The following is a 15,986-nucleotide window of genomic DNA, read 5'->3' as shown; positions in this document are numbered from 1 at the left end:
AACAGGACAGAGCAAGTCACAGTAATAAAACTGGGTGCAGTAAATCTGGATGAACCCTTTAACTGAAAGGGACCCACTGCCAATAAAAGGATTAATCGCAGCCGGGCAACAGTCACCAGAACAGAACGGAGGTATATAGCAGTATGTTAAAGGTACAAGGCTCTGGAAAGGACTTCTTTTAAGACGTCTGCAACAAAGTTAAGTCTTGTCATAAAATTATAAACAGCTTGGCATTCAGATATAGGAGTGTAAAAAAAACATCCTGTTTTGAATATATAGGTGCTTATATGTATATTCTGCTTTCACACATAGGATGCGTCAGGTATTAAGAGTACTAAACATGAAATTTTACTGTCCATTTTTAAGGTTATGAAAATCGTCTTCATAAAGTTCCCCCTGCCCTAACATCAACTATGTTGTCTTAAATGGGTTATCCAGTATTCTGTAAATATTTTTTTAAAGCCCAATCACTCCTCTGCATTTTTGTTTTCATATATACATATTCTGTCTATGTACATTGAGTGGATAGGTACTTTGGATAGGTGGATAGGTAAAAACATTGGAGGCATACCTTTACAATGGCAAATCCCTGTATGTGAGTCAAGCAATTAGCATTATTTAATACATGCAAAGGAGCAGCAAGTGCCCACAGGGCGGGGCTAAGCACCTCAAATGCCTAACATTTCTGTCTCCTATTGCTTCTTGCCTCCTCAGCCGGCATTTAGTTGACATCCTCTATGTCACAAGCTTGGAGACCCCTTCTACTATTTACTGTTGTATTATGGAAAGATTCTTTACTAACTTGATGAATTTTTATTTTTTAACATTTACAGAGAATCTGGAGGCAAGTTGAGGGGAAGGGGGAAGAAGGGCTGCTATAAGGTGAAGAAGATGGCACTATTCCCATATATATATATTACTAAATGTTATATATTCACATCAGTTTTGCATAACAGAAAAATATAACTTTTCTACATACTTGGTGTTACAATTACTGTTTTGAAGATCTCTGCATGTTTGCTAAGGGAATTTCTCCATTAACTTACTGCAAGCAAAGGCTGAAAGCCTGTCCTGAATTAAACGGGCACTGTCATTAAACATGATTTTTAATATTGGATTCCTTATGCCAAATAAATAACTTTTTGCACTTTCATTTTTTCCTTTTCACCTTTTAAAAATCATAACCCTTTCAATTTTGCACCTACAGACCCAAATGATGGCTTCTTTTTTGCACCACCAATTCAACTTTGTAATGACAGTAATTTTACCCAAAAATCTGTAGCGAAACAAAAAAATAAAATAAAAATAATAATAATTATGCAATGATATTGAAGAAAAAACGCAATTTTTCTACTTTTGGGGGCTTCCGTTTCTACACAGTAAATTTTTCGGTAAAAATGACACCTTCTCTTTATTCTATAGGTTGATACAATCAAAATGATACCCTACTTATATAGGTTGATTTTGTCGTACTTCTGAAAAAAATCATAACTATATGCAGGGAAATTTATACGTTTAAAATTGTCCTCTTTTGACCCCTATAACTTATTTTTCTGCGTACGGGGTGGTATGAGGGCTAATTTTTTGCGCCGTGATCTGAAGTTTTTATCGGTACCATTTTTGTTTAGATCGGACTCTATCATTGCTTTTTATTAATTTTTTTATGGTATAAAAAGTGACCAAAAATATATTTTGGAATTTGTAATTGCGCGCACGCCATTGATCGTGCGGTTTAATTAATTATATATTTTTATAGTTCGGACATTTGCACACGATACCACACATGTTTATATTTTTATTTACATGGTTTTTTTTATGGGAAAAGGGGGAGTGATTTGAACTTTAATTAGGGAAGGGGTTAAATCATCTTTATTAACTTTTTTTTTACACTTTTTTTTGCAATGTTATAGCTCCCATAGGGGGCTATCACATGCAGTGCATTGATTGCCAGCACTGTTCAATGCAAAGCCATAGTATTGCATTGATCAGCGTTATCTGAGGTCAATTGCTCAAGCCTGCATCTCGGGCTTGGAGCAATCAATCGCCGACTGGATGCACCGGAGGCAGGTAACGGACCCTCCGCTCACGTCCTAGCTGATAGGGACATTGCGGTTTCATACAAGCTAATTTATGAAGAGACTTGACTACTGGATTATCGGTGTGGGCCTTGAATTACACCACTGTCAGTCGCACACCCCCTGTTTATGTAGAGAGATGTAAAGCCAACAAACAACGATTCATAGGCCTGCAAAAAAGATGCATCAGCAGGTGAACAAGCATCTGCTTGTTTGTAGGCTGACCACTGGGTCTATTACATGGAGCAATATTGGCCCCATTTTGCCGATAACCACCTTGTGTAATAGTCCTTTTAGTTCTGCTCATAACTAATGGCTTTTAACAGTGCATCTGTGTAGGTAAAAGCAACCAGCCCGGAGTCCACTATAGGAGAGAAATGTGTTCTGCTTCTCTGTGTAGCTTACATAGAATTGCTTAGAAAGCTACAGTGCAACAAACAAGTCTGGACAGGGCTTCAGCTTCTGACTGTGAACATTGAATGCTTCCATTCACTGAGTACATGCAGAGATCTGAAAAACAGGTATATTAGTAAGTTACACAGATTTTCAGCAAAGTTCTGCATAATTTAGATAAGTGTCATTTACCTAAGGCAGAAACATCCTTTTAATTCCTTATGTACCACACCACAGTCACCACAGTAGTATGATGGACATTTAAGACAAATAAATAAATGAGGGCATTGAAAAACAGTGGTGGTGCCCAAGACAAGCATTCATATGACAAGTGAATTGAACTGGGCAACAATACCAGACACAACCCATGGACAAGAGTAGCACTGTCGTCTGAAAAAGCAAACTAGAAGGCTTATCTACAACCCACTGTAACTGAATGGATTATATAGGCCACAATGTGTTCTTACTTTTAGAAAATACCTAGCATCTAATTGATATCCCTGACCATGTAGGCAACATTCAACATCAATTATTCTGGTCGGCTGGCACCACTCAAACTCTACAGAGCCAAAACCCCCCAAAAAATGCAGCATATCAAAAAACACAAGAAAGAAATATATGCCAGCCTTTTTTGTATCAATCTCTGGTTTGGCAACATATCCGATTCCTTTTATGACTATTTTAATGCACTACCTAGTTCAGGACACATTTTAAGAGGAATGGCCGTTAAGGCCCAAAAGAAAACGATTGAGAAGCTCTGGTTTACAGAAAAGGACTACCCAGTGGGCAGTAGTCCGGAGCCATGGGGCACAGATTTTCATATGAATCCTTGTGCCATGCTTTAACTTGCTGCGATGGCATATACAGTAAATGCCTAAATGTTGTCCCTTTAGCAAAAAGCAGTCAGGCATCAAACATAACATAGGTGATAGTAGTTGCAATGACAACAGTCACAGCATTTTAGTGGTTTTTCACCTGTAGTGTCAAAGCTGCAATAAAATATACAATGCATTTAAATCATGTACCTACAATCTTGCAGTTCTCAAAAATTTTAAGACAAAAAAAAATGCAAAACATCTCAACTATATGCCAGTCATACTTTGGAAACTTCATAAACTTGAAAATACTATTTCCGCTCACTAACCTCAAAGCTAAATTATATAGAGATTGATCAAACACACTCTGCTTAGTTAGCTGCATATATTATTTCTCTTGCACCTTCCCTAAATCATATACATTATTATAAAATGCCATTAGGCAGATGAGTTCAAAATGTAACACTATCTGCCAAATCTGCAATAACACATATACATACTAAGCGCTCTCTAAAAGTTGAAAATTTGGGGCAACAGACTCTATATTTGTTCTTCAATATCTTCAAAATGTGTGAAGCAAAATGAACATATAAAACCTCTGTAGAGATTAAAGGGTAGATATATGTCATGCTGACAACTTTGCTCTTCCTTTTTGTCCGTTACTGACCTGTATGTCGTTTTATTACTGTCTGCAAACATGCAACATGCTAACTGGGTATTTTAGCCGAGGCTTTTTGGCTTAAGTAAGAAAAGAGTTAAGCTTACACTTTACACAGACATACAGTAAGAGAGGAGATAAACTGAGCAGGTAGATACATTGGCACGAATAGTGGAGTTATGATCACACTGGCAAAGTTAAATAATGATTGTTCTAGATCTGTACAACACTGTCCCCAACTTTCATTATAGCAGCACAAAGTCTAAAAAGTGCATTAAAACACCTTCATAGAGTTGCAGGGATTTCAAGCTTGTGGAAGACCACTCATTACAAACAAAGCCAAAAAAGCCTTCTGTGCAGTTCAGGTTTTAAGATATATTTGCTCCTCTCGCTGGCGGCACATGGACTTGGTTTCTATATATTCAAGATGTTGGCATCTGAGGCTTTATTTGTACCGGGAACTTTCCATGGTCCTGGAGAAATGTGCTTTTTTTTCTCTCCTGCCGTCAAAACTCCTTCATCTTTGGTTTTCTCAAATGTATCAGCTGTAGGATTCTTGGTTTGTGGCTCACGAAGAGTAGAAAGTTCTCCATATCGGTCCTTCTCCTGTTTTTTTCTCTCAGACTCTGTAACATTTCTAGATCTTCCCTCATTAGTTTTACGTATTTGTTCTGGAGATTTTGTGTCATTAACAGCAAAACTTGACCTACCCTCTCGCCTGGACTTCTCATGTCTATCATCTGTTCTTTTGCTGCCTATTGATTCATGTATTTCTCTATTGAATTGCTCACCTTTACCCTCATTTCTGGTTTTCTCATGTTTTCTGGGTTTTTCTTCTCTGTCAATTCTCCTGCTTCTCTCTTCCCTATCCTCTTTCTGAGGCATTCCCTTCCTATCCTCTTTCCGATACTTCTCCTCCTTGTTCCCTTTCAGATGCTTTTCCACCCTGTCTTCTTTCCGATACTTCTCTTCCCTGTTCCCTTTCTGATGCTTTTCCACCCTGTCCTCTTTCTGATGCCTTTCCACCCTGTCCTCTTTCTGATGCCTTTCCACTCTGTCCTCTTTCTGATGCCTTTCCACTCTGTCCTCTTTCTGATGCCTTTCCACCTTGTCCTCTTTCCGATACTTCTCTTCCCTGTCCTCTTTCTGATGCCTTTCCACCCTGTCCTCTTTGCGATACTTCTCCTCCCTCTCTTCTTTCTGATATTTCTCCTCCCTGTCTTCTTTACGATACCTCTCCTCCCTATACTCTTTCTGGTGCTTCTCCTCCTTATCCTCTTTCCAGTTCTTCTCCTCCCTGTCCTGTTTCCAATGTTTTTCTACCCTCTCTCCTTTAGTGTCTTTCTCACTCCTTCCTCTCTCATCTCTCTCCTGTCTCAAGTGTTTTTCCCCCTCTTTTCTAGGTTTCTCCTCCTTTTCCTCTTTCCTTGATCTCCCAGGTCTTTCATGGGTCTTTCCCATTTCCTCTTTGTTTTCCCGAATTGATGTTTGGTTTTTCCTTTCTCTAGAGTGATCTACACCTTCAATTTTAATATTATGTTTTGGAGACCGCTCCTTGTGGTTTTGCAAACTTTCTTCCCTTTCAGGGCCACTCCTCCCTTGTTCCTCTTTCTTGTAAGTCTTTTTTGGACTGGCAGATCTTCCCCTTTGTCTTCTGCTATCTTTTGCATGAGTGGTAGAGTCAACAGCACCTTCTAGGTTTTTAGAACTGGATTTCCTGGGGCTTAGTGATCGCTCCCTAGTTTCTCTTTCATTTTTTTTAGACTCTGTCTGTCTAGACCTCTGAACTCTATCAGAATGTTCTTTAGATATTTTGCTATCAGTCTTTCTAGGACTCAGAGATCTTCCTCTTTTTGTGCTAAATTCTGTCTTGGCATCCAGCAGTTTCTTTTCATTAGGGTTTTTAGGACTCAAAGATCCATCTATATGCTGATTTTTGCCTTGGCCAGGAGACCACATTTTTTCTTGCTCTGGTGCCTTACTTTCTTGACTATCACTACCAGGCAACACAAAACTGTTTTTAGGTTGCAGTATATCATTTGGTTCAACCATTTTCTCATTTTCCTCAACTTCAAAAGAATCCTCATTAGGTGCTGGTAAAGGAGAAACTCCAGAAGTGGGGTCCATATATGAATTTGATGAAAATGCAGAGAGGTCCTCATATATTACACTTGGAGATAAAGGATGAATGGTTTCCAAATCATCTAAAAAAAAAAAATCAAACAATATTTTTAGCACTGAAATTACTCTTTGGGCATTCACATCCAAGTAAGTGACATGAAATGGCTTACTAATTGTGCAGGGAAATTATTCATGAACATCCTTGTAACAACACAAAATACATGCATTTATGAAATGAAAACCCCAGACATTAGAGTGACTTTAAATGTGACATCAAGTGAAGTGAAGTGAAGTAGAATGTGCTTTCATTACATGACAATGCTATATACTACAGCTCAACAAATACCCATGCCACGCAGCCATGTGTGAGATACGTACAACTAAACATATTAAGAAATGTGGAAGTAACAAAGCAGATATTATGTTAGGCTCTGTTTCATGCAGTGTAAAGGATTTTATTACAATAAGATAGCTGCATGTCTAGTCCCGCAATATGACCTATTACCTATAAGGGACCTGTAAAGGGAGCAGAATGCTTGAGACTTCTCTTTTACTTTACATTTTCAGATACTTGGTTTATCATATTGTGTGCATAGTGTAGTAAACCATTAATACAGGTTATGATAGATAATCTACCTTAATGTGCACAAATGGGTATTCGGTAGATATGCATGTATGCTTAGATATTACAGGATTACATATCAAATTAAAATTTTAAGTTGCCGTTTTCTAAACCTTATAAAAACAACAATATATTGTAATGTTAAATATCCAACAACATGATCAGTGATGCTTGCTACAAGCAATTTATACCCTATTATTTTTTCCAAAGCAGTCAACCTCTATACCCCCAGGGAGGCCAATAAATACGATTGGTTAATCTGTGCGTGCACATGCATTTCAATAAGCTGCAGTTACCAGAGACAATAGATGCAGAGAAGACACAGATAGAGGTAAAAGATGAATCACAAGACATGCACATTTACCAAGTCTTTAAGGGAAAGACCAAGAAAAGCACGAGAAAGCCTTATTGCTGATCAGGTTTCACGAAGGAGCAGAGGCTGGAAGGAGCCAAACCTGAGGAGAAGGAAAACAAGCCTGGAACACAATACCAACATCACCAAAGCATAGCTGCCAAAGTGTACACCAGACAATCATTAGCAACGTGTGATTGCTTGTACTCAGGTTAGATCATCTGTGGTAAGATCCTTCAACATATTAATGGACAATCATCTTTGCTGTTGCTTTGGTATGTAGAAGCGGCTATCAACAGCCAAACAGATAAAATGAAAAAAAAAGAAAGAGGATTTATAGAAAGCACAAACATAATCATTATATAGGAGATTCTCATCTCATTTGTAAACACTCCAAGAAATGAAAGCTAACATAAATAGCAAAAGCAAATACATAGAAGACACATAGTCACTGACAATGGGCTTCTATTATGGCCAGAGGCCTTTTCAGGAGCAAACGTAAGCATTCAGCACCTATGGGGAAGTGGAAACAGTTGTTGGCCAGTCAATCTCTCTCTCTTGACTTGTGTTGTTTGCCTAATTTTTAACTATATAGCATTAGCTAAACCTTGGAGAACCGTGATGCTGAGAGCCTGAGAGTACAGTATTCTCCTTACAAGTGTCTTCACTTTAAAGGTTTTTTTTCATCTTGTAAAAGTAATTTATCATTGGCCCTTGTCTGTAGTTGTTTTTCCTCTATGTTGAATTTTGTTGTGTCAAGGGACATTTATATATATAAGAAAGCTGTAATATTTAAAATGTGTGAGAAAGCCTTTTTCTAGAGCTCTGCTTGGGGTGGTGTAGATTTGCATATTTTTGGTGGGATTGCGCTATGTTTCGGTGTTTTTATCTGAATTTTGCACATAATAAATTCATTACCACTGCATGCACATCCTGGCCAGCTAGTCATTTTTGTTGAAAACATGGTGCTAACAGATGGAGGTATGTGCTATTCTATTGTTTTAATGTAAGGAGACACTTTTCTATTTGCTGGAGAACCCCTGTAATGTCATAAGGGGGAAATATACTGTCAATGCAGCTCCTTTTCTGGCAGACTCAATTAACATGTTTTATATGGACAGCTATTTATTTAAAAGGCAATTATGCAAGGCTGGGTTCATATAGTTGGGCAATCCAGGAACATCGGATGCAATAAGTTGGATCCTTGTACCCACCATCCAACCCACCGCGTCATAGGCTAAAATGGGGCATGACACCAAACCAATGACCAGGCATAGTTGCCCTCCATAGTGGTTGCATGGATCACAACATCCTGCATGGCAACTCTCCATATGAGAAGTTTGCCTTATACTACGTTTTCTGGCTAAAGCTATTTGTGTGCCAAAGATGGCTTACTGATTACTGTGGTAGAGTCAGTCTAAAAGGGGTCTTGAATATCTGAGACTATGATGATTAACAACAATCCTCATATTTACATTAGTAGAATCATGCTTTAGGCTGCCATCACACACGGGAGTTTTCGAGCTAAAACTAAGAGTGCATTTAAAAGAATGAGAAATATAAATGAAGAACTTATACTTTATTTTCCTTCCTGCTGGATCCATTTCAGGCTTTAACTCAAAAAAACGCCAGAAAGTAAAAACAAACAAACAAAAAAAAGTCTTAAAATGTTTTTTTTAGTCAATTATGGTAAATTTATGGTGATTCCAACTATCTTAATTTTCCTTAATGGTAATAAAAATATCCTTAGTGTATCCATTCCCTTTCTCATGAGCGCAGACCTGAAAACTTGGTGACTGTTGGTCAATTTACCTACACAGTAGTACAATGTTTTGGAAACGTAACTGTTACATGTGTGTTACTTTCACTGTTACCTCACTTAGACTGTTTTAGGATTTTTGGCAAATACATTTTTTTTTTTGCTAAGTTTTAACAAAGTTATCTGGCCATGGCAGATAAATTGACAGAAACGTGAGTAACTGACTCAACAGGCTCTTCAGTTCTCTATAGAAAATAAACTGTAAAAAGCAAAAAGATTTACCGTATTTATTTTCTGGACTTTTATCATTAAGATCTACAATTTGACTAAATTCAAATGAATACATTTTTCCTTTATCTTCGTGGAGCAGACATGACAAAATAAAGTTTTGAAGAAACATAATGCTCTTGAATTTCAGGCAACAAAATATGTAATTCCTCCGAACAATGTTGGTAAATAAAAAAATTGTTAATGCTCACCATGATCTGGAATAAGTCCGGTTCCAGGTCTTAATAAGAGGAGAACTTTGGTCCCACCAGCTTGGATCAGCTCAATGGCTCTTGTGTGAGTGATACCTTGGGTTGGTTCTCCATTAATTTCTACTATTTGATCCCCAACCTGACAAAGATAAACATTATTGATATTAGGAAGTATTAATAGTAGCCAAACTTATTTTTTATAGTGAATGTACTAGTAAAGAGGATCATAAGACTAAAACGTTGATAGTCTACACTTAAAATAAGCCTTCAATATTAAATCTGCAGCAGTCGGACCCTAAGGATACCTGCACATCATCAGACAGAAGGGATCACGCTGCTTCACTTTAATGAGGTTTAACTGTACCAAGCACAAACATGTGTAGGGTTAAGCAACTGTGTCTGGAAGAGCACTTAAGGGGACATGGATGCTTGCTTGAGAACGGCACACATTTTGTTCTGATGATTAAGTAGTATCTATTTTTTGGCAACATAAAATTCCATTTTGGGCATTTTATTAGGTGAATCGCATACAATAAACATACATTTTAGTACTCTTTTTTTAAAATTCAGCCAATTAAAAATATATCACCTAGTATATAAGGAACAATGTGATAATGTTTTTACTATTTTAGTTAGAACTGATAAATAATAAATAAATAATGGGCTGAATGGGTTAAACCCTTAAAAGGGGTAGTCCGCCCCTAGACATCTTATCCCCTATCCAAAGGATAGGGGATAAGATGTCTGATTGCGGGGGTCCTCAGTGATCTTGGCTGCGGCACCCCAGACATCCGGTGCACGGAGCGTTGGCGATGCGACGCAGAAGCTCGTGACAGCATGGCCGCGCTCCGCTCGTGACGTCACGGCCATGACCCCTCAATGCAAGTCTATGGGAGGGGGGGTGTAATGGCAGTCACGCCCCTTCCCATAGACTTGCATTGAGGGGGCATGGGCGTGATGTCACGAGCTGGGCGTGGGCATAACATCACGAGCCTCCGGCGCTGCACCTGACACTCTAAACGAACGTCGGGTGCAGCAGGGAGATCACGGCGTCCCCAGCTGCGGGACCCCTGCGATCAGATATCTTATCCCCTATCCTTTGGATAGGGGAAAAGATATCTAGGGGCGGAGTACCCCTTTAATACATAAATCCTAAGTGGGGTTTTAGGGGTTGTACAGCAGAATAAACAACCAATTTGATCATCACTGGTATGGCCACACTGGACAGACCATTGGGGTTGCCATATTGGAGAGACTGCTCGGCCAGCATGAGTACATAGACAGCACTGTGATGTTGCCCTTCAATGGTCTCTTTTGTGGTTTGCTTATGTTGTACGATAAATGTTATGTTTAGAATATGCCCTTTGAATGAAGTAAATAAAACCACTGATATTAACAATCTGTAAAGGTGAAGACACAATGCTTGAGCACACTTTCGCTTCTCGCTGAAACATTTGTTTCACTTGGTAAGTCTTTTCACCCTTCCTTTGCGTTAACTGTTGTTTTGGCCTTGAATCCAGGGTGACTATAGCCGTAATAATTTTAGTTATATACTTTTCTTTTTTTGGTTATCCATAAAACCACACTGTAAATTAGAACCTGTACTTTGCAGACAGTGCACATCTGTAAGAACACATTCAAGCCTGCAGATTGCTGACCTATGTAATTCCTCATCGGCCATTGCTGTCGTTTTCCCTTCACTTCTCTTGCTGACAGTAAGTGCCTGAGGCTTTAATAAAAGTAATAAGAAAAATAAAACACAGATTTGACTGGTATTTGTTTGCTGAACTGTCAACTAAATGCAGGGGACTTGGCCAACAGTGCAAGCAATCTGCCTAAAGTGCAATGTCCACTGTGTGCCGAATGAAACCTTGCATACCCACCACAGTACAAATAAAAAGGACTAGAAGATACATTCTTATAACAGATTTCGATTACTGTTCTTATTGCTCTCATATATGATCTAACTTAAAAAATGATCTTATTTCTAAAACTATAGCTGTAAGATAAAAGTCTACAAAGTCTTGTAGTTGTCTTTATATAACAATGTCTCTTCAGCAATGACATATGGAAGGAGAAGGAAATACAGGGCCAGATATGATGGGATACTTGCCCTTTAAGAGGTTTGACACAGTATAATCTGTCCACTCCTTTCCACAAGAGATACTGTAAATTTGACTTAATGCCCACAGATTATGGCTTTGGTTTTCAAGCGATCCATGACAAACCCAATGTGTTTGCTAGGATTATTCTATCCCAGTATTGATTTTTAATGGATCTATAGTTTTTTTTTGTATTTTTATAGTAAACAATATTTCAAGGGGTACTCCGCCCCTAGACATTTTATCCCCTATCTAAAGCATAGGGGTTAAGATGTCTTATCGTGGGGGTCCCGCAGACATCTTGCACCTGTGTCATGTGCTGCACGGAGCGAAGTTCGCTCTGTGGCTGATGACGGGCGATACAGGGGCCTGAGTATCGTGACGTCACGGTGGTGTCCGTCACGCCCACTCCCATAGACTTGTATTGAGGGGGTGGGGCCTGACATTACGAGGGGGCGAGGCTGTGAAGTCACGATACTCTGGCCCCTGCAGCAGATGACACAGTGTGCTGCAGGTGAGATCGCAGGGGTTCCCAGCGCCGGGACCCCTGCGATAGGGGATCCACCTTTGGATAGGGGATAAGATGTCTAAGGGCGGAGAACCCTCTATTGCCAAAACTATACAGCAAGTGCCAGTCTTTGAAATGGCACCAAGCAAGTAATAATGTTGAGGAAAAGCAAAATAAAGAAGGTAACAAGCAAAAGGTTTACAGTGTTACGTACATGAATGCGGCCATCTTTGATCGCAGCCCCATCTTCTGCAAGGCGGAGAATGAAAAGCCCCATGTTGTATTCTTTGCCACCACGGAGGCTAAAACCAAAGCCTCTGGGTCCTCTCTCCAACTCCACAGGGTAGCAACCAGCACTCTGCACATCAATACAGACATTCAGAACATAAGTGACATATAATAAACCATACACACTCACACATCATACATACATAGACACACATACACGCACATATGTGTGTGTGTGTATAAGGTTTGAATCGGGTTACACTGTTTCAGGACAAAACATGCATGACAAAGGGATGCATTGAAAGGGGGGGGGCTGAAGAGACATTATCTCACAACTGGAGCCAATGTATAAATGTATCTTCTTATTTTAACTGTGGTCTTAACTTCTTTTCTTATCTCTAGATTAGTATAAACCGGTGCATTATCTGTAATGACCATGCTGTCCAAACAAGTTTCTTTTCTTTTCTAAACCACTGTAATCATTTATGGACAATAAGGGAGATTTGACAAAGCCTATGTAGAGGAAGAGGGGGCAGTTGCCCATAGAACCAATCAGATCGCTTCTTTCATTTTTTTTTTTTAAGCCTCTGAAAAATATAAAAACAATGATTGGTTGCTATGGACAACTGCACCACTCTTTCTCTGTACAGGTTTTGATAAATCTCCCCCAATATTTTTAAAGTATAGATGGAGCATAAGCAATATTTTGACATAAATTTTTACACTGACACCTTTAGGCACGTTTTGCTTCTAATTTCCACCGCGGTACAGAAGGAAGCATGTTATTAGCAATTTGGAAACATACAATTCTCCAAAACCCCAGACAAATGCATTTATGTGGTCAAGTCCTAGCAACCATAAGATTGACAGTATTACTTGGTTCACTTATTAGTCTGATAGAAATACTTATAGAGCTACTTTTTGTTTTTTTTATGAACTGGTGCCAGAAAGTTAAAACAGATTTGTAAATGACTTCTATTAAAAAATCTTAATCCTTTTAGTATTTTTAGCAGCTGTATACTACAGAGGAAATTCTTTACATTTTTCATTTCTTTTTTGTCTTGTCCACAGTGCTCTTTGCTGACACCTCTGTCCGTGTCAGGAACTGTTCAGAGTAGCCTAGGTTTGCTATGGGGATTTTCTCCTGCTCTGGACAGTTCCTGATACGGGCATCAGGTGTCAGCAGAGAGCACTGTGGACAACACAAAAAAGAAATATTTTCCTCTGTAGCAAACAGCTGCTAAAAAGTACAGGAAGGATTAAGATATCTGTTTAACTTTCTGTCACCAGTTCATTTAAAAGAAAGAGTACCCCTTTAATAGGCCGGGCATATATAATGGTTGAAACTGCTCCGTAAAATTAGTCACAACATTCACAAATTGGAAGAAAATATCCCCAGAGCCAATATTTATTACAAATTAGTTCTGCCAGATATTCTTTTAGTGCTGCAGTAACAAACCATGCACTGCAGTGCCAGCCCTGCACAGAGAAATAATCCCTAAATAAACAAAAATGGTCACCACAACTGGCCACTGCTGCCATCCCATAACCCTAAAGGGATTTTCAAGCCCCAGAATTATTATATATATTTTTTAATTAGCTCATGACACCATAAATTTAAAAAAGGAGACATCCTCACCTGCCCTGATCCCGCACAGCTGCTGTTCAGCTGCTACAGGTCCCTGAGATTGACAGCTGTTTTCTGGTACCTGTGATGCACCGACCCGAAAGGAAATACTGAGGCAGTCAATGCTGTGGCAGTTCCTGTGGGGTCAGTGCTTCACAGGAAGGCGGTGAATGGTGAGGATGAGGAGCATCTGATCGGCAGCTGTGGGGGGGGGCGGGTCAGAGCAGGCGAGGATGACTTCATTTGTATTTTCATTTAGTCATTATACCCCTTTTATTTACACTGCTTACTGTACTCAGGACCAATAGCTGACAGCCCTTTACAGCAGATAAGACAGATCAAATAATATCAACACAGAGTTGTACAAAACCAGAAAAAATGCCACTGCTTTCTTCGAAAAAACAATGTCACAACTGTCTTTGGCATGTGCCTGGTATAACAGCTCAGTTCCACATTAAAGGGGTACTCCACTGGCCAGCATTCGGTGTTTAGTGTTCCGGGGGTCGGCCAGGCCCCACGTGAGTTCACTGTCACGTCCCCTTAATGCAAGTCTATGAGAGGGGGCGTGACGGTAGTCACGCCCCCTCCCATAGACTTACATTGAGGGGCTTGGCCGACCCGGCAGCGCAAAAACATTTCGTTCCGAACACTGGCCAGTGGAGTACCCCTTTAACCCCTTAATGACCAAGCCCATTTTCACCTCAAGGACCAGGCCAATTTTATTTTTGCATTTTCGTTTTTTCCTCCTCGCCTTCTAAAATCCATAACTCCTTTATATTTCCATGTACAGACCCATATAAGGGCTTGTTTTTTGCGAGACCAATTGTACTTTGTAATGAAACCTCATTTTACCATACAATGTACGGTGAACCCAAAAAAAAAATTTTTAGGGAGGAAATTTAAATGAAAACCAAAATGTTGCACATTTTGGAGGGTTTTGTTTTCACACTATACACTTTACGGTTAAAATGACGTGTTCTTTATTCTGTGGTCAATACGATTAAAATGATACCCATGGCTAGATACTTTTATATTTTTGTACCGCTTAAAAAAAATCAAAAACTTTTTGTACAAAATCAGTAATCTAAAATCGCCCTATTTTGACCACCTATAACTTTTTCATTTTTCCGTATATAGGGCGGTATGAGGGCTCATTTTTTGCGCCGTCATCTGTACTTTTTCATAAAATGCGACAAAAAAGCAGGATTTGTGGACTTTTTAAATTTTTTACGTTTACGCCATTCACTGTACGGGATCATTAACATTATATTTTGATAGTTCGGACATTTATGCACGCGGCGATACCAAATATGTTTATTTAAAAAAATCTTTACGCTTTTTGGGGGTAAAATGGGAAAAACGAACAATTTTCATTTTTATTGGGGGAGGGGATTTTTCACTTTTTTATTTTTACTTTTTTTTTTACACTTTTTATGTCCCCATAGGGGACTATCTATAGCAATCCTTTGATTGCTAATACTGTGCAGTGCTATGTATAGGACACACCACTGCTCAGTATTATCGGTGATCTTCTGCTCGATCGCAGACCAGAGCAGAAGACCCCAGGAGACGGCCAGAGCTAGGTAAGGGGACCTCCGGCTGTCATGCTGGATGATCGGATCGCCGCGGCAGCGCTGCGGGCGATCCGATAATCCAATCCGCAATGCCGCAGATGCCGTGATCTGTATTGATCACGGCATCAGAGGGGTTAATGGCGGACATCCGCGCGATCGCGGATGTCGGCCGTTACCGGCGGATCCCCGGCTGCTGCTAGCAGCCTAAACCTGCCGTGTATGAAACGAGCACCCTTCCGATGCTCGCGGTCATACACAGGACGTAAATGTACGTCCTGGTGCGGGAAGTCCCGCCAAACCAGGACGTACATTTACGTCCGTGGTCGTTAAGGGGTTAAACATGTATGCAAGTGTGATGCTGTTTTTATAAGAAAGCAGAAAGCAACCATTGCTTTCTAACCCTGGACACCTCTTTATCAGTAGAAAAGAGACAATGTTCCTTAGAATGAAAACATTAACCAGTATGTAACAAGAAAAAAATATATTAACAGACAACAAGGAAAGATTTTGAAACAACCACTGGGAGTCCTGACCAAACTCTTCAGATGGTTCAACCTTCAAGTACTGCATGTACAATGCAACAAGTAAACCTCTTTATCTCTACCGCAAATATGTTTAGACATAAGATCAATAACCTAATACCTGAGCAGACTCTCTCAGCTGCACCATATTC

The 15,986-nt window shown here is 39.5% G+C and overlaps 1 protein-coding gene across 6 annotated transcripts in view; it reads right to left on the bottom strand.

Moving 5' to 3' along the window:
• Positions 1-493: 493 nt before the first annotated feature.
• Positions 494-15,986, bottom strand: part of MAGI3 (membrane associated guanylate kinase, WW and PDZ domain containing 3) — a 335,762-nt gene continuing 320,269 nt past the window's right edge. For 3 of the 6 annotated variants that reach the window (XM_056558314.1, XM_056558312.1, XM_056558313.1), the window contains 3 exons: positions 12,099-12,242; positions 9,275-9,413; positions 494-6,145 (listed from right to left, as the gene is read on the bottom strand). In XM_056558314.1, coding sequence (XP_056414289.1) covers positions 4,356-6,145; positions 9,275-9,413; positions 12,099-12,242 — 2,073 coding nt within the window. In that variant the 3' untranslated portion in view covers positions 494-4,355. Of the gene's footprint in view, positions 6,146-7,048; positions 7,140-9,274; positions 9,414-12,098; positions 12,243-15,986 lie in introns of all 6 variants that reach the window. The other 3 variants (XM_056558317.1, XM_056558316.1, XM_056558315.1) reach the window with 2 other exon arrangements.

Source organism: Hyla sarda, chromosome 2, assembly GCF_029499605.1.
Source record: "Hyla sarda isolate aHylSar1 chromosome 2, aHylSar1.hap1, whole genome shotgun sequence".
Lineage (NCBI taxonomy): Eukaryota > Metazoa > Chordata > Amphibia > Anura > Hylidae > Hyla > Hyla sarda.
The sequence above is the reverse complement of the archived record's forward strand: the minus strand, read 5'-3'. Positions and strand labels throughout refer to the sequence as shown.